An 18,798-nucleotide genomic window follows, 5' to 3' on the forward strand; every position below is an offset into this window, starting at 1 on the left:
CAAGTTACGGGCAGCTACAGAGGCCGTATGGCTTAATATTTCCTCAAGGGTCTTCCAAGGACTTGTCAAGACCATGCCATGTCGAGCTCGTGCACCCTGATGGGCAAGAGGTGGTTGACTTCATATTAGGAGGTACCCCACGGCTTCTGTCACCTGAGGGCATATCTGCCATATGACGACAATTCCGATATTGTGACGTAATCGCCATCGAGGGGACAACTCAGAAGTACCTGTGCGAGTGTGCCAGGCTGGAGAGGCGGCTGCTCCTACTGGACTCCAGTCGGGGGCTGTGCGGCATCGCCTCGGCTGCCGCTGTCGTCCCCGCTGCTGCTGCTGTCGCCGCCCCTGGCCACTCCGGCTGAGGCTCTGCCGCCCCCATCTGCTGCTGCTGTGCCACCCCCATATGGGAAAGAGGCAGGGGCGGCGCCGCCCCGAGTGGGGAAGACAGCTGTGGCGCCGGAGACCAGGCCATCCGCGCCGTCGCGTACAGGTCCTGTGCGCGCTGCACTGCCTCCACCCATACCTACAAAAGCCACACACCACTACTCGTGAGCTCAGCCGCACACACACACACACACACACACACACACACACACACACACACACACACACACACATATATATATATATATATATATATATATATATATATATATACGGTGTTACAAAAAGGTACGGCCAAACTTTCAGGAAAAATTGCTCACACACAAATAAAGAAAACATGTTATGTGGACATGTATCCGGAAACGCTTAATTTCCATGTTAGAGCTCATTTTAGTTTCGTCACTATGTACTGTACTTCCTCGATTCACCGCCAGTTGGCCCAATTGAAGGAAGGTAATGTTGACTTCGGTGCTTGTGTTGACATGCGACTCATTGCTCTACAGTGCTAAAGTGCGCGTCATATATCTTGGCGGCCGAGTTTAGGTTCGTTCTGCGCATCTGACGTCATAAAACACAGTCAGCCAATGAACAGAGAACGACGTTGCCAGATCTCGAGTGCAGTGCAGAGCACGGACGAGTCTCTTCAGTTTTAGAAACGTTCAGTCATAAATAAAGTAATTGAACAAAAGCAGTGTCTTGATAGCAGACTTTCTTTTATAGAAAGTTTGGAAAAAGCATTCTTTATACCAATTGCTTCATATTCTATTAATTAATTAAACCAAACAAGCAATAAGACTCCTAACTCAGGCGATAGCAAGGAAAGGTGTTTGTTTGAATCTCACGAACTGCTTTTTCGCAATAAAGAACAGCGGTAACTGTTTATTTCCTATTGTACTTCGACGAAGCGTGAGTAGTTCATAGTCATACCAACAGTGTTTATAAGTAGTTGCGTGAGGTGTTACAGTCCTTATGGAATTACGCTGTTCGATGAGCCAATGTAGTGGAAGAGTTAAGGTGTTGGGCAACCAAGTGAAAGGTTACGAGTTCAAACCTTGTGCGGTGCTTAATATTTTCTTTATTTAAAAACAATATTGGAGTGCCTTACTTCACGATTTTTATTCGTTTGAATGAAATTTCTAGTGCTTTGCCTCTTCATTAACTTTTTCGCTGCTGCAGACACGTGCTCCCCGCATTCCGCGCTGTGCGCGATTTTGTCATCACTGCACTTCTCGCCTGTGCAGACACATGGTGTTCCGTCTGCTTTGACACACTTATCATTCGATTCCACAAAAACTATTTGGCCAAAAAATTTGATTTTTACACGTCTTCTTGACTGGTACCTTCCCCCCATAAATGACTAAATTTTGTTTCGATGTTCAACCCAGTTATTGTGCAGCATTAAATGTAGTAAACCATTGCACGAAATTTTGAAGAGTTTGCAGAGGTAAAAGTCCATAGCGTAAACTTTCCGTATGGTAGATTTTAGTTGCCACAATGTTGAGAATGAAATGTGGACAAGGTACCTAAATTTCATATAAAATTTACTGTATAACAATATCTCATTTAATTTAAGTACCACATAGGTGTCGTATGTAATATTGAGAAATATTCCGTCTTTCGCGACTGTAATAAAAGTTTTATTTACACAGGGCGCGTTTGGCTTTATTTTAAAGTGAAAGGTGAAAAGGTATGGCACATACACAATGGTATTCATGTTCTATTTCTTGTTTTTGTTCCACAGTCGCAGTTTTACCAATGGTATTGAAATATATCCCTCTTCTGCAACTGTAATAAGCGACTTACTTAGACCAGATGCGTTTCTCTCTTTTGAAGCATCATAAGAGGACTGTATTTTGTGTCCTCCATTGCCAAGGCACCTTTCGTAGTTTTGTGCTGCGGTAGCACAATATTCAACGTTTGTGTTGGCTCATCAGTGTTTCAGCAAATAAATGCTGTTTGTGTGTGCCACACACAAAATTATATTTGACATAGCTCTGAGCACTTCACTGACAGACGGTATATTCAAGTCCTAATGTTTTTGTAAGTCCACAGTTTTGTTTAATGTATTTTGTCTACTTCCTTTTGATTGATTGAAGTGCTTTAAAGTAAAGCCAAACGTGCCCAGTGTAAGTAAAACTTTTGTTACAGTCGCGAAAGGTGGAATATTTCTGAATATTACATACGACACTTATGTGGTACTTAAATTAAATGAAATATATAGGTATCTTGTCCACATTTCATTCTCAACACTGTGGCAACTAAAATCGACCATCCGGAAAGTATACTCTATGGACTTTACCTCTGCAAACTCTTCAAAAATTTCGTGCAATGGTTTACTATATTTAAAGCTGCATAATAACTGCGTTGAACATCGAAACAAAATTAAGTCATTTGTGGGGGGGAGGTATCAGTCAAGAAGATAGGTAAAAATCTAATTTTTGAGCCAAATAGTTTTTGTGGAATCGAATGATAAAGAATGTCAAAGCAGTCGGAACACAATGTGTCTGCACAGGCGAGCAGTGCAGTGACAAAATCGCCCACAGCGCGGAATGCAGGGAGCACGTCTCTGTAGCAGCGAAAGGGTTAATGCGGCCGTGGTGGCTTTACTTCATGAACTGCGCGTTCCCCCCTAAACTTAAGCTTGCGAACTATGCTATACTATGGTGCTGCTTCTCTTGGCGCGTGCGTCGTGTGCAACTGGCAACGCAGCAATCTCCCGCGTCTGGGCGGGCATGCGCGAGCCGCCAAGATAAAAGAATTGAACTTTAGCATCGAGCACATCAGTACGTAGCATCAACAGGTTATTGTTCATCACGAACGTGGTTTTGCAGTCAGTGCAATGTTTACAAACGCGGAGTTGGCAGATGCCCATTTGATGTACGGATTAGCACGGGGCAATAGCCGTGGCGCGGTACGTTTGTATCGAGACAGATTTCCCGAACGAAGGTGTCCCGACAGGAAGACGTTCGAAGCAATTGATCGGCGTCTTAGGGAGCACGGAACATTCCAGCCTGTGACTCGCGACTGGGGAAGACCTAGAACGACGAGGACACCTGCAATGGACGAGGCAATTCTTCGTGCAGTTGACGATAACCCTAATGTCAGCGTCTGAGAAGTTGCTGCTGTACAAGGTAACGTTGACCACGTCACTGTATGGAGAGTGCTACGGGAGAACCAGTTGTTTCCGTACCGTGTACAGCGTGTGCAGGCACTAACTATCAGCAGCCGATTGGCCTCCACGGGTACACTTCTGCGAATGGTTGTGTCAATCCTCATTTCAGTGCAAACGTCCTCTTTACGGGTGAGGCTTCATTCCAACGTCATCAAATTGTTTTTTTCACAATCAACATGTGTGGGCTGACGAGAATCCGCACGCAATTGTGCAATCACGTCATCAACACAGATTTTCTATGAACGTTTGGGCAGGCATTGTTGGTGATGCCTTGATTGGGCCCCATGTTCTTCCACCTACGCTCAATGGAGCACGTTATCATGATGTCATACGGGATACTCTACCTGTGCTGCTAGAACATGTGCCTTTACAAGTACGACACAACATGTGGTTCGTGCACGATGGAGCTCCTGCACATTCCAGTCGAAGTGTTCGTACGCTTCTCAACAACAGATTCGGTGACCGACGGATTGGTAGAGGCGGACCAATTCCGTGGCCTCCACGCTCTCCTGACCTCAACCCTCTTGACTTTCATTTATTTGAAAGCTCTTGTCTACGCAACCCCGATACCAAATGTAGAGACTCTTTGTGCTCGTATTGTGGACGGCTGTGATACAATACGCCATTCTCCAGGGCTGCATCAGCGCATCAGGGATTCCGTGCGACGGAGGGTGGATGCACGTATCCTCCCTAACGGAGGACATTTTGAACATTTCCTGTAACAAAGTGTTTGAAGTCACGGTGGTACGTTCTGTTGCTGTGTGTTTCCATTCCATGACTAACGTGATTTGAAGAGAAGTAATAAAATGAGCTCTAACATGGAAAGTAAGCGTTTCCGGACACATGTCCGCATAACATACTTTCTTTCTTTGTGTGTGAGGAATGTTTCCTGAAAGTTTGGCTGTACCTTTTTGTAACACCCTGTATATACAGGGTGTCCCAGCTATCTTGTCCATCCAAAATATCTCTGGAACAATAACAGCTATTGGAAAACGACTTTCACTGGTATCAATGTAGGGCTGGGGCCCATGGATGTACATATTTGGAAACATTCTAAAACGAAAGCATATGTGTTTTTTAACACAAACTTATGCTTTTTTTAAATAGACCTCCTATATTTTTTCTTCAGCAATCCATAGCATGACAAAGCACATACACAATGGCGATGATTGCATCGCAATATTCCCATTACACCCCGAGATATTGAGACGCGAAGTTGACGCTTGAAACAGCCGACATGCGCTGCTAGCGCACGTCCTGAGGCTCAGGCGTGAACCCCACGCTGCCCGTAATCGCGATGTGATTGACAAGTAAGTGTCCCTCTTGATAAGTATGGAGGTGTGATTACACATGTCAATCACATCGCGATTACGGGCAGCATGGCGTTCACGCCTGAGCCTCAGGACGTGTGCTAGCAGCGCATGTCGGGTGTTTCAAGCGTCAACTTCGCGTCTCAATATCTCGGGATGTAATGGGAATATTGCGATGCAATCATCGCCATTGTGTATGTGCTTTGTCATGCTATGGATTGCCGAAGAAAAAATATAGGAGGTCCATTTAAAAAAAACATAAGTTTGTTAAAAAACACATATGCTTTCGTTTTAGAATGTTTCAAAATATGTAAATTCATGGGTCCCAGCCCTACATTGATACCGGTGAAAGTCGTTTTCCAATAGCTGTTATTGTTCCAGAGATATTTTGGGTGGACAAGATAGCTGGGACAGCATATATATATATATATATATATATATATATATATATATATATATATATATATATAGAGAGAGAGAGAGAGAGAGAAATGGGGGAGACACACTTTGCAGACCATATAGACAGTAACAGAACTAGGTGCACTGAGGAGTATAGTAAATAGTTCCAAGTGTACTAGACCATATTAGTCACCAGAGGATGGTGATGTTCCGACTACATATAAGAAAGCCTTACAATAGTAAAAAAGTTTTAGTAGTACTAGTTGTGGTACAAGTCATTGAAAATTATGTATATTTGTTGAGAGAACATCTGCAATGGGGACCAGGCCATTCATATCATCGCATATTGGTCCTGTGGACATTATACCATCTCGGTATACACCTGGCAAAGGACAATTGAGCCAAGAAACATACGTGGATGCGCGCGCGCGCTCATACACACACACACACACACACACACACACACAGAGTTTGCACACCATACACACAGTAATAGAATTGGGTGCATTGAGCAGTATACTAAATACTGTGAAGGTGCACTGGACTGTATTAGTCACTAGAGGATGGCTATGTTCTGACTACATACAGGAGAGCTTTACAAAACTAAAAAGGTTTTAGTAGTACAATTCGCAGTACCAGCTGTATAAAATTATGCATATTTGTTTGGAGAACATCCGCAATGGGGACCAGGCCATCCGAATTGTCGCATATAGATGCTGTGTACGTTGTACCATCTCTGTACACACCTGCCAAAGCCACATATCAATACACATGAGCCATGAAACATGCGCGCACACACGCACGTACGCACACACACACACACACACACACACACACACACACACACATACACACACACACACAGAGGATACATTTTTATGAGGTATGTAGTCTCTAATGGAGTCAGACGGAATGGGTGAAAGTTGCTTCCTAAATTGCACACTAATTTTGCCTTTAAAATCGCGAATTATCTTTGCAGTATTCAGCAAAGACATCATATTGTCAGCTATGATTACACGAGCCAAAGTATTTTCTTTATCTCTCTGTGACACTGTTGAGATGTGTATACATCTGTGGTATGGTTCTACTTGTGTCAGCCAATGTGGGGCATGCATGAAGCAAACACACTATATAGCTGTAGAGATTCGAATGTGCATTGCATTGCTTTCTGCTTTGTGTTCTGGAACTGGTTTAAGAGGTCTGCAATATTGGAGATTTTGGGTGAGATGTTTCCAATTTACTTTGCCGTGCTGGTTAATAGGTTGGAGAGGCTGTAGGTAATTTCAATTTTGTGGTCTAAATATTAATACAGATATTTTGCAATCATTCAGTGTGCAGAAAGTTTAGTGAATTTTAACTCACAAAGTCTCACAGGTCGATCATATTTTGTAAACTGTAAGTTCATATATGGGATCTAATAATATCTACTCAATTCCTCGCATTGTATATTCAATCTTATCATTCTCTCCTTATTACTTCTTTACTACTAGTTCTATTTGCAATACACTTGGCATACAGTAGCCACATATACTGCTGGATGTACGTGCAAAATTATATCATTGTCTTTCTGGAAGACATACCTGCAGAACACGTAATTTCGTGGCTTTTACCAGAACATCAGTTCATGTTACCAATACTGAGAATCCACAATACTTTCATAATCCATCCACACAGCACTGAGGACAATATGTAAATCATATTCAATATTTCTTTTAATTATTTTACTCAACCTAAGTCATTCATTTATTATTGAACATAAAATAGCTACATGCTGGAATGCCGCCTTCTTGTAAACTCTTGCTGCTACATTCTTTGTTTCATAACGGTATTAGTAGGTACTCCATGACCTTTCTCACCGCAGTTTATGTGTATCCCTCGTTTCCAAAGCTATTATTTCCGAAATTTATGTCTTTCTCCCTCTGATTCAATTACATCCAGTCAACTTTTTAAAATTTATATTTTCTGCGGGTTACAACTTATTCACTGTTGTTTGTAATGAGTGCCACTTTATGACTCCAATCTATTTTTGTTTTTGTTTCTTGAACAAAGCACTTTTGAAAATAGAATGACGAATACTGCATTGGACAGCCGTATTCTATGGTTTTTTGTTGGTTCATTACGATCCTGCGACTATACCTCGTGTAAATCCCTTGGGGTCTTTATGAGTCAGTCAAGCGTAAAAATCCTGGCAGTAGGATTGTTAATTTTCCAGTTAAGAGGCATCAGGCACATGGAGGTCTACAAATTATCAGCTGCTAAAAAAATTGTACATAGGAATGTTGGTAAGGAACACTGAAAGTAACGCAGCACATTACTATGCTAATAAAGGAAATGAAAGCAATGAACTCTTCGATTGATCAGCTATTTATCTAAAGGCAGTTACCCTCCCCCCATTTTACCTCCACCACCCATTCTTTAAAGAATCGAGATCTCACAGATAAAACAGCTCTTATTATCAAACACTGAATGACTAAACTGTGGGTAATTTGCACTTCGTTTTGTTTAGAAGAAGCTAGTTTTTCACCCATCTCAATGTTTATGACGACATACTGTATGTGATCAAAAGTATCCGGACACTCCTAAATATATACGTTTTTCATATTAGGTGCATTGTGCTGCCACCTACTGCCAAGTACTCCATATCAGCGACCTCAGTAGTCATTAGACATCGTGAGAGAGCAGAATGGGGCGCTCCGCAGAACTCACAAACTTCGAATGTGGGCAGGTGATTGGGTGTCACTTGTGTCGTACGTCTGTACGCGACATTTCCACACTCCTAAACATCCCTAAGTCCACTGTTTCCGATGTGATAGTGAAGTGGAAACGTGAAGGGACACGTACAGCACAAAAGCGTATAGGCCGATCTCGTCTGTTGACTGACAGAGACCTCTGACAGTTGAAGAGGGCCGTAATGTGTAATAGGAGGACATCTATCCAGGCCATCACACAGGAATTCCAAACTGCATCAGGATCCTCTGCAAGTACTATGACAGTTAGGCGGGAGGTGAGAAATCTTGGATTTCATGGTCGAGCGGCTGCTCATAAGCCCCACATCTCGCCGGTAAATGCCAAACAACGCCTCTTTTGGTGTATGGAGTGTCAACATTGGACGATGGAACAGTGGGAAACGTTGAGTGGAGTGACGAATAATGGTACACAATGTGGCGATCCGATGGCAGGGTGTGGGTACGGCGAATAGCCAGTGAACGTCATCTGCCAGCATGTGTAGTACCAACAGTAAAATTCGGAGGCGGTGATGTTATGGTGTGGTCGTGTTTTTCATGGAGGGGACTTGCACCCACCGTTGTTTTGCGTGGTACTATCACAGCACAGGCTTACATTGATGTTTTAAGCACCTCCTTGCTTCCCACTGTTGAAGAGGAATGTGGGGGATGGCGATTGCATCTTTCAACACGATCCAGCACCTGTTCATAATGCACGGCCTGTGGCGGAGCGGTTACACGACAATAACATCCCTGTAATGGACTGGCCTGCACAGAGTCCTGACCTGAATCCTACAGAACACCTTCGGGACGCTTTGGAACACCGAATTCATGCCAGGCCTCACCGACATTGATATCTCTCCTCAGTGCAGCACTCCATGAATATTGGGCTGCCATTCCAAAAGAAACCCTCCAACACCTGACTGAACGTATGCCTGCGAGAGTGGAAGCTATCATCAAGTCTAAGGGTGGGCCAACACCATACTGAATTCCAGCATTACCGATGGTGGGCGCCACGAAGTTGTAAGTCATTTTCAGCCAGCTGTCCGGATACTTTTGATCACATAGTATATCTCCTGAACTACGAGTCGCACTGTTCATGGTAACTGGCAATAAAGGTAAAAAATTTTATTGTAGTCTGCCTGCATCATATTAAGCCTCAGGTTGTGGTGTGAGCAGTTACATAAATGCAGTACTTGTGACCAGCTCCCATGCGCTATTACGCTGAGCTAGGGACGTCACAACGGTATTGCAGAGTTAGGGACGCCATCTTTCTGCCACAAACCCACCAATGGGAGTACCGGGTGTCGTCACGTGACGTATGCAAGAGGGTCAGCGAGGTAGCGGCCGCAACAGCAGGTCGCTCTGTTGACTGCCACGCTCCTTACCCTCTGGACATATCCACCAGTCCTTCCGATTGAGGGCGAAATGCTCTTTCTGTACCATGTGCGGTTCACTCCGCGGACCATAGCCAGTTTTCGTGAACGTTGTGCCCCTTAGTGGTTGTGCTTGGGAGTAAAACCCATTTTTCTCTGAATCCTGGCATTTCTCAATTCACGTGTAAGAAAAACACCCCATTTGCCCACCTGAACTCCTTATACCACCTGAACCATGTGCCACACAATGATATAATTTTGCAGTTGGCAAGGTGAGATAAAGATATGTGAACACAAAACAAGCAGTCTTGCATATGCGGATGACCTAGTTGTGATGGCAGATTCGATTGAAAGTTTGCAAAGTAATATTTCAGAGCTGGATCAGAAATGTAAGGACTATGGTATGAAGATTAGCATCTCCAAAACGAAAGTAATGTCAGTGGGAAAGAAATATAAACGGATTGAGTGCCAAATAGGAGGAACAAAGTTAGAACAGGTGGACGGTTTCAAGTACTTAGGATGCATATTCTCACAGGATGGAAACATAGTGAAAGAACTGGAAGCGAGGTGTAGCAAAGCTAATGCAGTGAGCGCTCAGCTACGATCTACTCTCTGCTGCAAAAAGGAAGTCAGTACCGAGACTAAGTTATCTGTGCACCGTATGTATGGGAGCAAAAGCTGGGTGAATTCAGGTTACCTTATCAACAAGGTTGAGGTTACGGATATGAAAGTAGCTGGGATGATTGCAGGTACTAGTGGATGGGAACAATGGCAGGAGGGTGTCCACAATGAGGAAATCAAAGAAAAACTGGGAATGAACTCTATAGATGTAGCAGTCAGGGCGAACAGGCTTAGATGGTGGGGTCATGTTACACGCATGGGAGAAGCAAGGTTACCCAAGAGACTCGTGGGTTCAGCAGTAGAGGGTAGGAGGAGTCGGGGCAGACCAAGGAGAAGGTACCTGGATTCGGTTAAGAAGGATTTTGAAGTAATAGGTTTAACATCAGAAGAGGCACCAATGTTAGCACTGAATAGGGGATCATGGAGGAATTTTATAAGGGGGCTATGCTCCAGACTGAACGCTGGAAGGCATAATCAGTCTTAAATGATGATGATCCTGCAGTATGTGTGGCTACTGTCTGCCAAATGTATTGCGAAAAGAATTAGTAGTAAAGAAGTAATAAGTTAAAACATAATGTTTTACTGCAGGAACAGCGAAAATTTAAGTGGTAGTAGTAACAGGTAGATGCGCGATCAGGGGCCCTGAAGTTCACGCGATAGCTGACCGACCGCCAAATCATCCTCAACATTCATCATCAGATGCGGTATGCAGGAGCATGTAGTCAGCACACCACATTCACGATCATCGTCGACGTTCTAAGCTTTGAGGCGCTACATCTCAGTCAGCATCGCAAGGCTGAGCGCACCTCGGTCCAGGTCTCCCACCGAGGAGAAATACGTGGCAGTATTGGGAATCGAACCCGGGTCTGCCGTATGAAGGTCTGTCTCGATGAGCACCCAGCTATGGAGGAGGACAGCATAGTAACAAGTAAAATTTTCTTTTTCTCGTAATGATTTTGTGTGGGGGAGTGTGAGCAAGAAAAGGTTTGGAATTGTGAGTAAAGTTTTCTGTAAGTCGCTAAGTGTCCAGTGCTGGATGAATATAGTCTATGTAACGTTTGTGCTGTGACTGACTTACGCCTTCTCAAGACACATACACTCTTTGTGATGGTAATGCATGAGTTATTGTGCTGAATCATTAACGTGAAGAGTAGATTATGGCAGCATTTGAAATTCTTAAATTCGCTCAAAAATTATATGAAATACTTAAAATCTAATTTTTTTTGCTCCTATAAGTTGTTGAAACTGGTATCGGGCGACCATTTTAGCTGTGTAGTGATATAGACAGTACATGTTAGTTTTATACTGTTTATAGTTTTTTGCAAAATACAAGAACCTTTAGGTACCCCTTCCCAATTTCCAGCTGAGTCCAAATCACAAAAAACACATTCTTTATGCAATGGAATGAGACCAAGGTGCGATGATGAAGTCCCATATTCCTTGACAGGGTGTAGGTGAACGGTGCTGCAGCCCCGCACCGCCATACTAGGCAAGGTCCTAGTGGAGGTGGTTTGCCATTGCCTTCCTCCGACCGTAATAGAGATGAATGATGATGATGAAGACGACACAACACCCAGTCATCTCGGGGCAGGTGAAAATCCCTGACCCCACCAGGAATCTAATAACTGGGACTCAGTGCTCGCGAAGCGAGGACGCTACAGCGAGACCACAAGCTGCGGACACCAAGGTGTATAAAAGAATAAAAATAAAAAAAAGAGCTACCTTCGGGTAGTGTACTTAAAACTGTCCTGACACACTGCCTGGTACAATTTGAAGAACAACATTTTTCCACCAGAGTGTGTATAAAATATTTTATTTATTCTCCTCAATACGGGTTTCGATCACTTCCCATTCTCAAGTGTCTCTCTCATGACACATGTGGCTACATTGTCATCAATTTAAAAATCGCATGCCATGCATAACTGTCCAAAGCACAGTCATCAGACGTCCTCATTTTGCACTATTTCCTAAGAAAAACACAATGTACACTCACGCAACGAGCTGTTACATGTGCGGGTCACGAGGGAACAATAAATGAAAAATTTAGTAGATAATCTGGTGAAAAGCCGGCCGCTGTGGCCGAGCGGTTCCAGGCGCTTCACTCTGCAACCCTGCGATCGCTAACGTCGCAGGTTCGAATCCTGCCTCGGGCATGGATGTGTGTGATGTCCTTAGGTTAGTTAGGTTTAAGTAGTTCTAAATTCTAGGGAAATGATGACCTCAGATGTTCAGTCCCATAGTGCTCAGAGCCATCTGAATCTGGTGAAAAATGTCGTTCTTCAAATTTATTGAGGATGTGGGGCCAACACAGAAGAAAATGGTCGATGCGTTGTCACGCCTGGCATTGGGGAAAGTACTGACATGTGTCACTAGAGACACACTGGAGAATGGGAAACGCTCGAAACTGTTTGTGTGAAAAATGAATAATAAATTTCCTATACAGTCTGATGTCCACAGCTCGTGGTCTCGCTTCCCGCGCACGGGGTCCCGGGTTCGATTCCCAGCATGGTCAGGGATTTTCCATGCCTCGAGATGACTGGGTGTTGTGTCGCCTTCATCATCATCATTCATCCCCATTACGGTCGGAGGAAGGCAATGGCAAACCACCTCTGCAGGGACCTTGCCTAGTACGGCGGTGCGCGTTTCCCGCATCGTCCCCTATGCTCCCTGGGTTATGGGACCTCATCATCACAGTCTGGTGGGAAAATGTCATTCTTCAAATTTATTGAGTCTACGCAGAAGGTTGGTTGGTTGGATTGGAGAAGGGACCAAACTACGCGGTCATCAGTCCCATAAGCAGAAGGAAATTACTAGTAATTACTAGTACAATGCTGGACATAATACTGTACATCAAGGACAGCACTCTCGCTCCGTCTTCAGGCCACGAGTGGCCTGCCGGGACCATCCGACCGCCGCGTCATCCTCAGAGAGGATATGGATAGGAGGGGCGTGGGGTCAGCACACCGCTCTCCCAGTCGTTATGATGGCATTCTTGACCGAAGCCGCTACTAATCGGTCGAGTAGCTCCTCAACGGGCATCACGAGGCTGAGTGCACCACGAAAAATGGCAACAGCGCACGCCCGACAACCCTTAACTTCGGTGATCTCACGGGAACCGGTGTAGGCGCAGCGGCAAGGCCGTTGCCTCGAGGACAGCAAATAACAAAATTTTAGTACAAAGAATACCTCAAACGTCCTGGCACATTAAAACTGTGTGCCGGACCGAGACTCGAACTCGGGACCTTTGCCTTTCGCAGGCAAGTGCTCTACCAACTGAGCTACCCAAGCACGACTCACGCCCCGTCCTCACAGCTTTACTTCTGCCAGTACCTCGTCTCCTACCTTCCAAACTTTACAGAAGCTCTCCTGCCAACCTTGCAGAAATAGCACTCCTGAAAGAAAGGATACTGTGGAGACATGGCTTAGCCACAGCTTGGGGGATTTCAGGAGTGCTAGTTCTGCAAGGTTGGCAGGAGAGCTTCTGTAAAGTTTGGAAGGTAGGAGACGAGATAATGGCAGAAGTAAAGCTGTGAGCACCGGGCGTGAGTCGTGCTTCGGTAGCTCAGATGGTAGAGCACTTGCCTGCGAAAGGCAAAGGTCCCGAGTTCGAGTCTCGGTCTGGCACACAGTTTTAATCTGCCAGGAAGTTTCATATCACCGCACACTCCGCTGCAGAGTGAAAATCTCATTCTGGAAAGAATACCTGATTTAATTTGTCTTCTACTTGGTGACATTAATGACAAGTGAGTTCTTTCTCAGTAGTTCCACGAACAAGTACCTTTAAGTTACGTGACATCTGACTGGACTAGTCAGTGACGTAAGACTCACCCGGACGGTCCTGGGGTCGTTGCTGGAGAGGGTGAAGGCGTGCACGGCGGTGCGCCACTCGCTCAAGTAGACGACGGCGATGCCCAGGCCGGAGGGGAGCTCTGCCACGCGCAGCCGCTCCACCAGGTAGGGCGGCCGCACCACCCGCAACGCCGCCCCCGCCCTGGAGGCGGAGCCGCGCCGCCTCCCGGCCGGCTTGCACACCAGCAACGCGTCCGTCACCAGCACGCACCGCACGTCCGTCTGCACAGCCAGATAAGAAACGTAAAAAACACTGTGTCCCACAGGGATCCATCTCGGGTCCACTACTGTCGAAAACTTCAGTACACTCGTCGTTCTCCAAAGAGTGGTCCCTCGAAAGGCCTGTCCGACAATGTAATGTGCTGCGAATACATAGAAAGAAAGATCCCTTATCATTTAGCTACAATATAGCAGGTCAGCAACTGAAAGCAGTTAATTCCATAAATTATCTGGGAGTACGCATTAGGAGTGATTTAAAATGGAATGATCATATAAAGTTGATCGTCAGTAAAGCAGATGCCAGACTGAGATTCATTGGAAGAACCGTAAGGAAATGCAGTCCGAAAAGAAAGAAGTAGGTTACAGTGCGCTTGTTCATGCACTGCTCGAATACTGCTCAGCAGTATGGGATCCGTACCAGATAGGGTTGATAGAAGAGATAGAGAAGATCCGACGGAGAGCAGCGCACTTCGTTACAGGATCGTTTAGTAATCACGAAAGTGTTACGGAGATGATAGAAAAACTCCAGCGGAGACTCTGCAGGAGAGATGCTCAGTAGCTCGGTACGGGCTTTTGTTGAAGTTTCGAGAACATACCTACACCGAAGAGTCGAGCTGTATATTGCTCCCTTCTACGTATATCTTGCGAAGAGACCGTGAGGATAAAATCAGAGAGATTAGAGCCCACACAGAGGCATACCGACAATCCTTCTTTCCACGAACAATATGAGACTTGAATAGAAGGGAGAACCGATAGAGGTACTCAAGGTACCCTCCACCACGCACCGTCAGGTGGCTTGCAGAGTATGGATGTAGACGTCGATGTAGATGTACATGGTATGCAGAAAGTATGCACTGCATGACCATCTGCGTAGAGACATAAAAAAGTAAAAGAAAAACAAAAACCACTAATGCCCCACAGGGCTTCATCGAATGGCCGCTATCGACAGGGGATCTCAAGTTGTTTGCGTATTTCTAGATTTCCGGAAAGCTTTTGACACCGTTCCTCACAAGCGACTTCTAATCAAGCTGCGGGCCTGTGGGGTATCGTCTCAGTTGTGCGACTGGATTCGTGATTTCCTGTCAGGAAGGTCGCAGTTCGTAGTAATAGACGGCAAATCATCGAGTAAAACTGAAGTGATATCAGGTGTTCCCCAGGGAAGCGTCCTGGGACCTCTGCTGTTCCTGATCTATATAAATGACCTGGGTGACAATCTGAGCAGTTCTATTAGGATGTTCGCAGATGATGCTGTAATTTACCGTCTAGCAAGGTCATCCGAAGACCAGTATCAGTTGCAAAGCGGTTTAGAAAAGATTGCTGTATGGTGTGGCAGTTGGCGCTAAATGACGAAAAGTGTGAGGTGATCCACACGAGTTCCAAAAGAAATCCGTTGGAATTCGATTACTCGATAAATAGTACAATTCTCAAGGCTGTCAATTCAACTAAGTACCTGGGTGTTAAAATTACGAACAACTCCAGTTGGAAAGACCACATAGATAATATTGTGGGGAAGGCGAGCCAAAGGTTGCGTTTCATTGGCAGGACACTTAGAAGATGCAACAAGTCCACTAAAGAGACAGCTTACACTACACTCGTTCGTCCTCTGTTAGAATATTGCTGCGCGGTGTGGGATCCTTACCAGGTGGGATTGACGGACGACATCGAAAGGGTGCAAAAAAGGGCAGCTCGTTTTGTATTATCACGTAGTAGGGGAGAGAGTGTGGCAGATATGATACGCGAGTTGGGATGGAAGTCATTAAAGCACAGACGTTTTTCGTTGCGGCGAGATCTATTTACGAAATTTCAGTCACCAACTTTCTGTTCCGAATGCGAAAATATTTTGTTGAGCCCAGCCTACATAGGTAGGAATGATCATCAAAATAAAATAAGAGAAATCAGAGCTCGAACAGAAAGGTTTAGGTGTTCGTTTTTCCCGCGCGCTGTTCGTGAGTGGAATGGTAGAGAGATAGTATGATTGTGGTTCGGCGAACCCTCTGCCAAGCACTTAAATGTGCAGAGTAGTCATGTAGATGTAGATGTAGATGTCCACTACTATCGAAATCTTCAGTAGACTTGCTGTTCCTCTGTGAGTGGACCCATGAAACACCTGCCCAGGTACGTACATCATACATGGAAAGCATGCACCACACGTCCATCTGCAGAGCGACATAAAAAAAAAAGCTCACTGGTGTCCCACAGGGCTCCATCGCTGGTCCACCACTATTGTGTACTTCTGAGCAGTTGCTGTTCCTTTACCATTGTTCCCATGAAAGTCATGTCTGACAATGTACATGGTAAATGGAAAGCAAGTACTGCATATCCATCTGCAGAAAGACATAAAAAAGTGAAATACTGGTGTTCTGTTGGGCTCCATCTTGGGCCCACCACTATCGATTACTTCTGAGCACTTGCCTTGCCATTCCTCTACCTCCATCCCCATGAAATCCCTGTCCATCAATCTACATGATACATGAAAAGCAGGCATCACATGACATCAAAAGTAAAATACTGGTGCCCTCCAGGGCTCCATCTTGGGTCTATCACTATCAAGTACTTCTGAGCATTTGCTGTTCCTGTACCAGGGGTCCAGTGAAAGGCCTGACAAGCAATGTACATGGTACATTGAAAGCACACATTATACATTCGCCTGCAGAATAACATAAAAACTGGAAAAAAACAGTGGTGTCCCACAGGGCTCCATCTCAGACACACAATTATCAAGTAGTTCTGAGCATTTAGTCAGAGCCTTTTGCAGAGGAATGTTTGAAGAAAATCCTGTCAGTTTACAAACCACATCACTTCAAATAAAACATTTGAGTTTTTGATGCTAGTTCCACCATCTTCACCATCAGGAGTTCAAAATCACTGACACAGTGTTCAGCTTATATAGATGGAACAGCAGCATCTGGAACTTTCCACAGAGGGCTGAAGTGACGTGTGAGCAGAAGGCAAGTTGGGCACCTCATGGCAATTCCATCCCACCACAGTACAGGAAGTAAGCTGTCATTAAGACATGGTGGAACAGCTTCATGATTCCTAGTGAGAACCTTTGTGTGGGAAGATCCTGGGTGTCTTGTATTGGCGCCACTGTATTATACACTCCTGGAAATTGAAATAAGAACACCGTGAATTCATTGTCCCAGGAAGGGGAAACTTTATTGACACATTCCTGAGGTCAGATACATCACATGATCACACTGACAGAACCACAGGCACATAGACACAGGCAACAGAGCATGCACAATGTCGGCACTAGTACAGTGTATATCCACCTTTCGCAGCAATGCAGGCTGCTATTCTCCCATGGAGACGATCGTAGAGATGCTGGATGTAGTCCTGCGGAACGGCTTGCCATGCCATTTCCACCTGGCGCCTCAGTTGGACCAGCGTTCGTGCTGGACGTGCAGACCGCGTGAGACGACGCTTCATCCAGTCCCAAACATGCTCAATGGGGGACAGATCCGGAGATCTTGCTGGCCAGGGTAGTTGACTTACACCTTCTAGAGCACGTTGGGTGGCACGGGATACATGCGGACGTGCATTGTCCTGTTGGAACAGCAAGTTCCCTTGCCGGTCTAGGAATGGTAGAACGATGGGTTCGATGACGGTTTGGATGTACCGTGCACTATTCAGTGTCCCCTCGACGATCACCAGTGGTGTACGGCCAGTGTAGGAGATCGCTCCCCACACCATGATGCCGGGTGTTGGCCCTGTGTGCCTCGGTCGTATGCAGTCCTGATTGTGGCGCTCACCTGCACGGCGCCAAACACGCATACGACCATCATTGGCACCAAGGCAGAAGCGACTCTCATCCCTGAAGACGACACGTCTCCATTCGTCCCTCCATTCACGCCTGTCGCGACACCACTGGAGGCGGGCTGCACGATGTTGGGGCGTGAGCGGAAGACGGCCTAACGGTGTCCGGGACCGTAGCCCAGCTTCATGGAGACGGTTGCGAATGGTCCTCGCCGATACCCCAGGAGCAACAGTGTCCCTAATTTGCTGGGAAGTGGCGGTGCGGTCCCCTACGGCACTGCGTAGGATCCTACGGTCTCGGCGTGCATCCGTGCGTCGCTGCGGTCCGGTCCCAGGTCGACGGGCACGTGCACCTTCCGCCGACCACTGGCGACAACATCGATGTACTGTGGAGACCTCACGCCCCACGTGTTGAGCAATTCGGCGGTACGTCCACCCGGCCTCCCGCATGCCCACTATACGCCCTCGCTCAAAGTCCGTCAACTGCACATACGGTTCACGTCCACGCTATCGCGGCATGCTACCAGTGTTAAAGACTGCGATGGAGCTCCGTATGCCACGGCAAACTGGCTGACACTGACGGCGGCGGTGCACAAATGCTGCGCAGCTAGCGCCATTCGACGGCCAACACCGCGGTTCCTGGTGTGTCCGCTGTGCCGTGCGTGTGATCATTGCTTGTACAGCCCTCTCGCAGTGTCCGGAGCAAGTATGGTGGGTCTGACACACCGGTGTCAATGTGTTCTTTTTTCCATTTCCAGGAGTGTATAATGGATGGTACTGTTGTGAGGTGCCCACTGCTCTATCTATTGCAAACTTCTTCATGGGGTCCTTTGAGAAGCAAGCCCTGAACTCTCTAAGGATGTTCCTGATATGGCCTCATGGTGAAAATGCACTACAGCAGTTCATCGATCACATTAATTGTGCTCATCTCTACATTAAATTTACTTTCGAAATGAAGAGGCAAGCTTCTGTTCTTGGACATTTTATTT

General features: G+C 45.8%; 1 protein-coding gene across 1 annotated transcript in view; it reads right to left on the reverse strand.

Annotated features, from left to right (window-relative positions):
• Window positions 1-18,798, reverse strand: part of LOC126212700 (pleckstrin homology domain-containing family G member 5) — an 870,566-nt gene that overhangs the window by 69,769 nt on the left and 781,999 nt on the right. Inside the window, exons 13-14 of the mRNA XM_049940115.1 lie at window positions 13,814-14,056; window positions 231-523 (exon numbers count right to left, since the gene is read on the reverse strand). Coding sequence (XP_049796072.1) covers window positions 231-523; window positions 13,814-14,056 — 536 coding nt within the window. The remainder of the gene's footprint in view (window positions 1-230; window positions 524-13,813; window positions 14,057-18,798) is intronic.

This window comes from Schistocerca nitens, chromosome 11 (assembly GCF_023898315.1).
Source record: "Schistocerca nitens isolate TAMUIC-IGC-003100 chromosome 11, iqSchNite1.1, whole genome shotgun sequence".
Lineage (NCBI taxonomy): Eukaryota > Metazoa > Arthropoda > Insecta > Orthoptera > Acrididae > Schistocerca > Schistocerca nitens.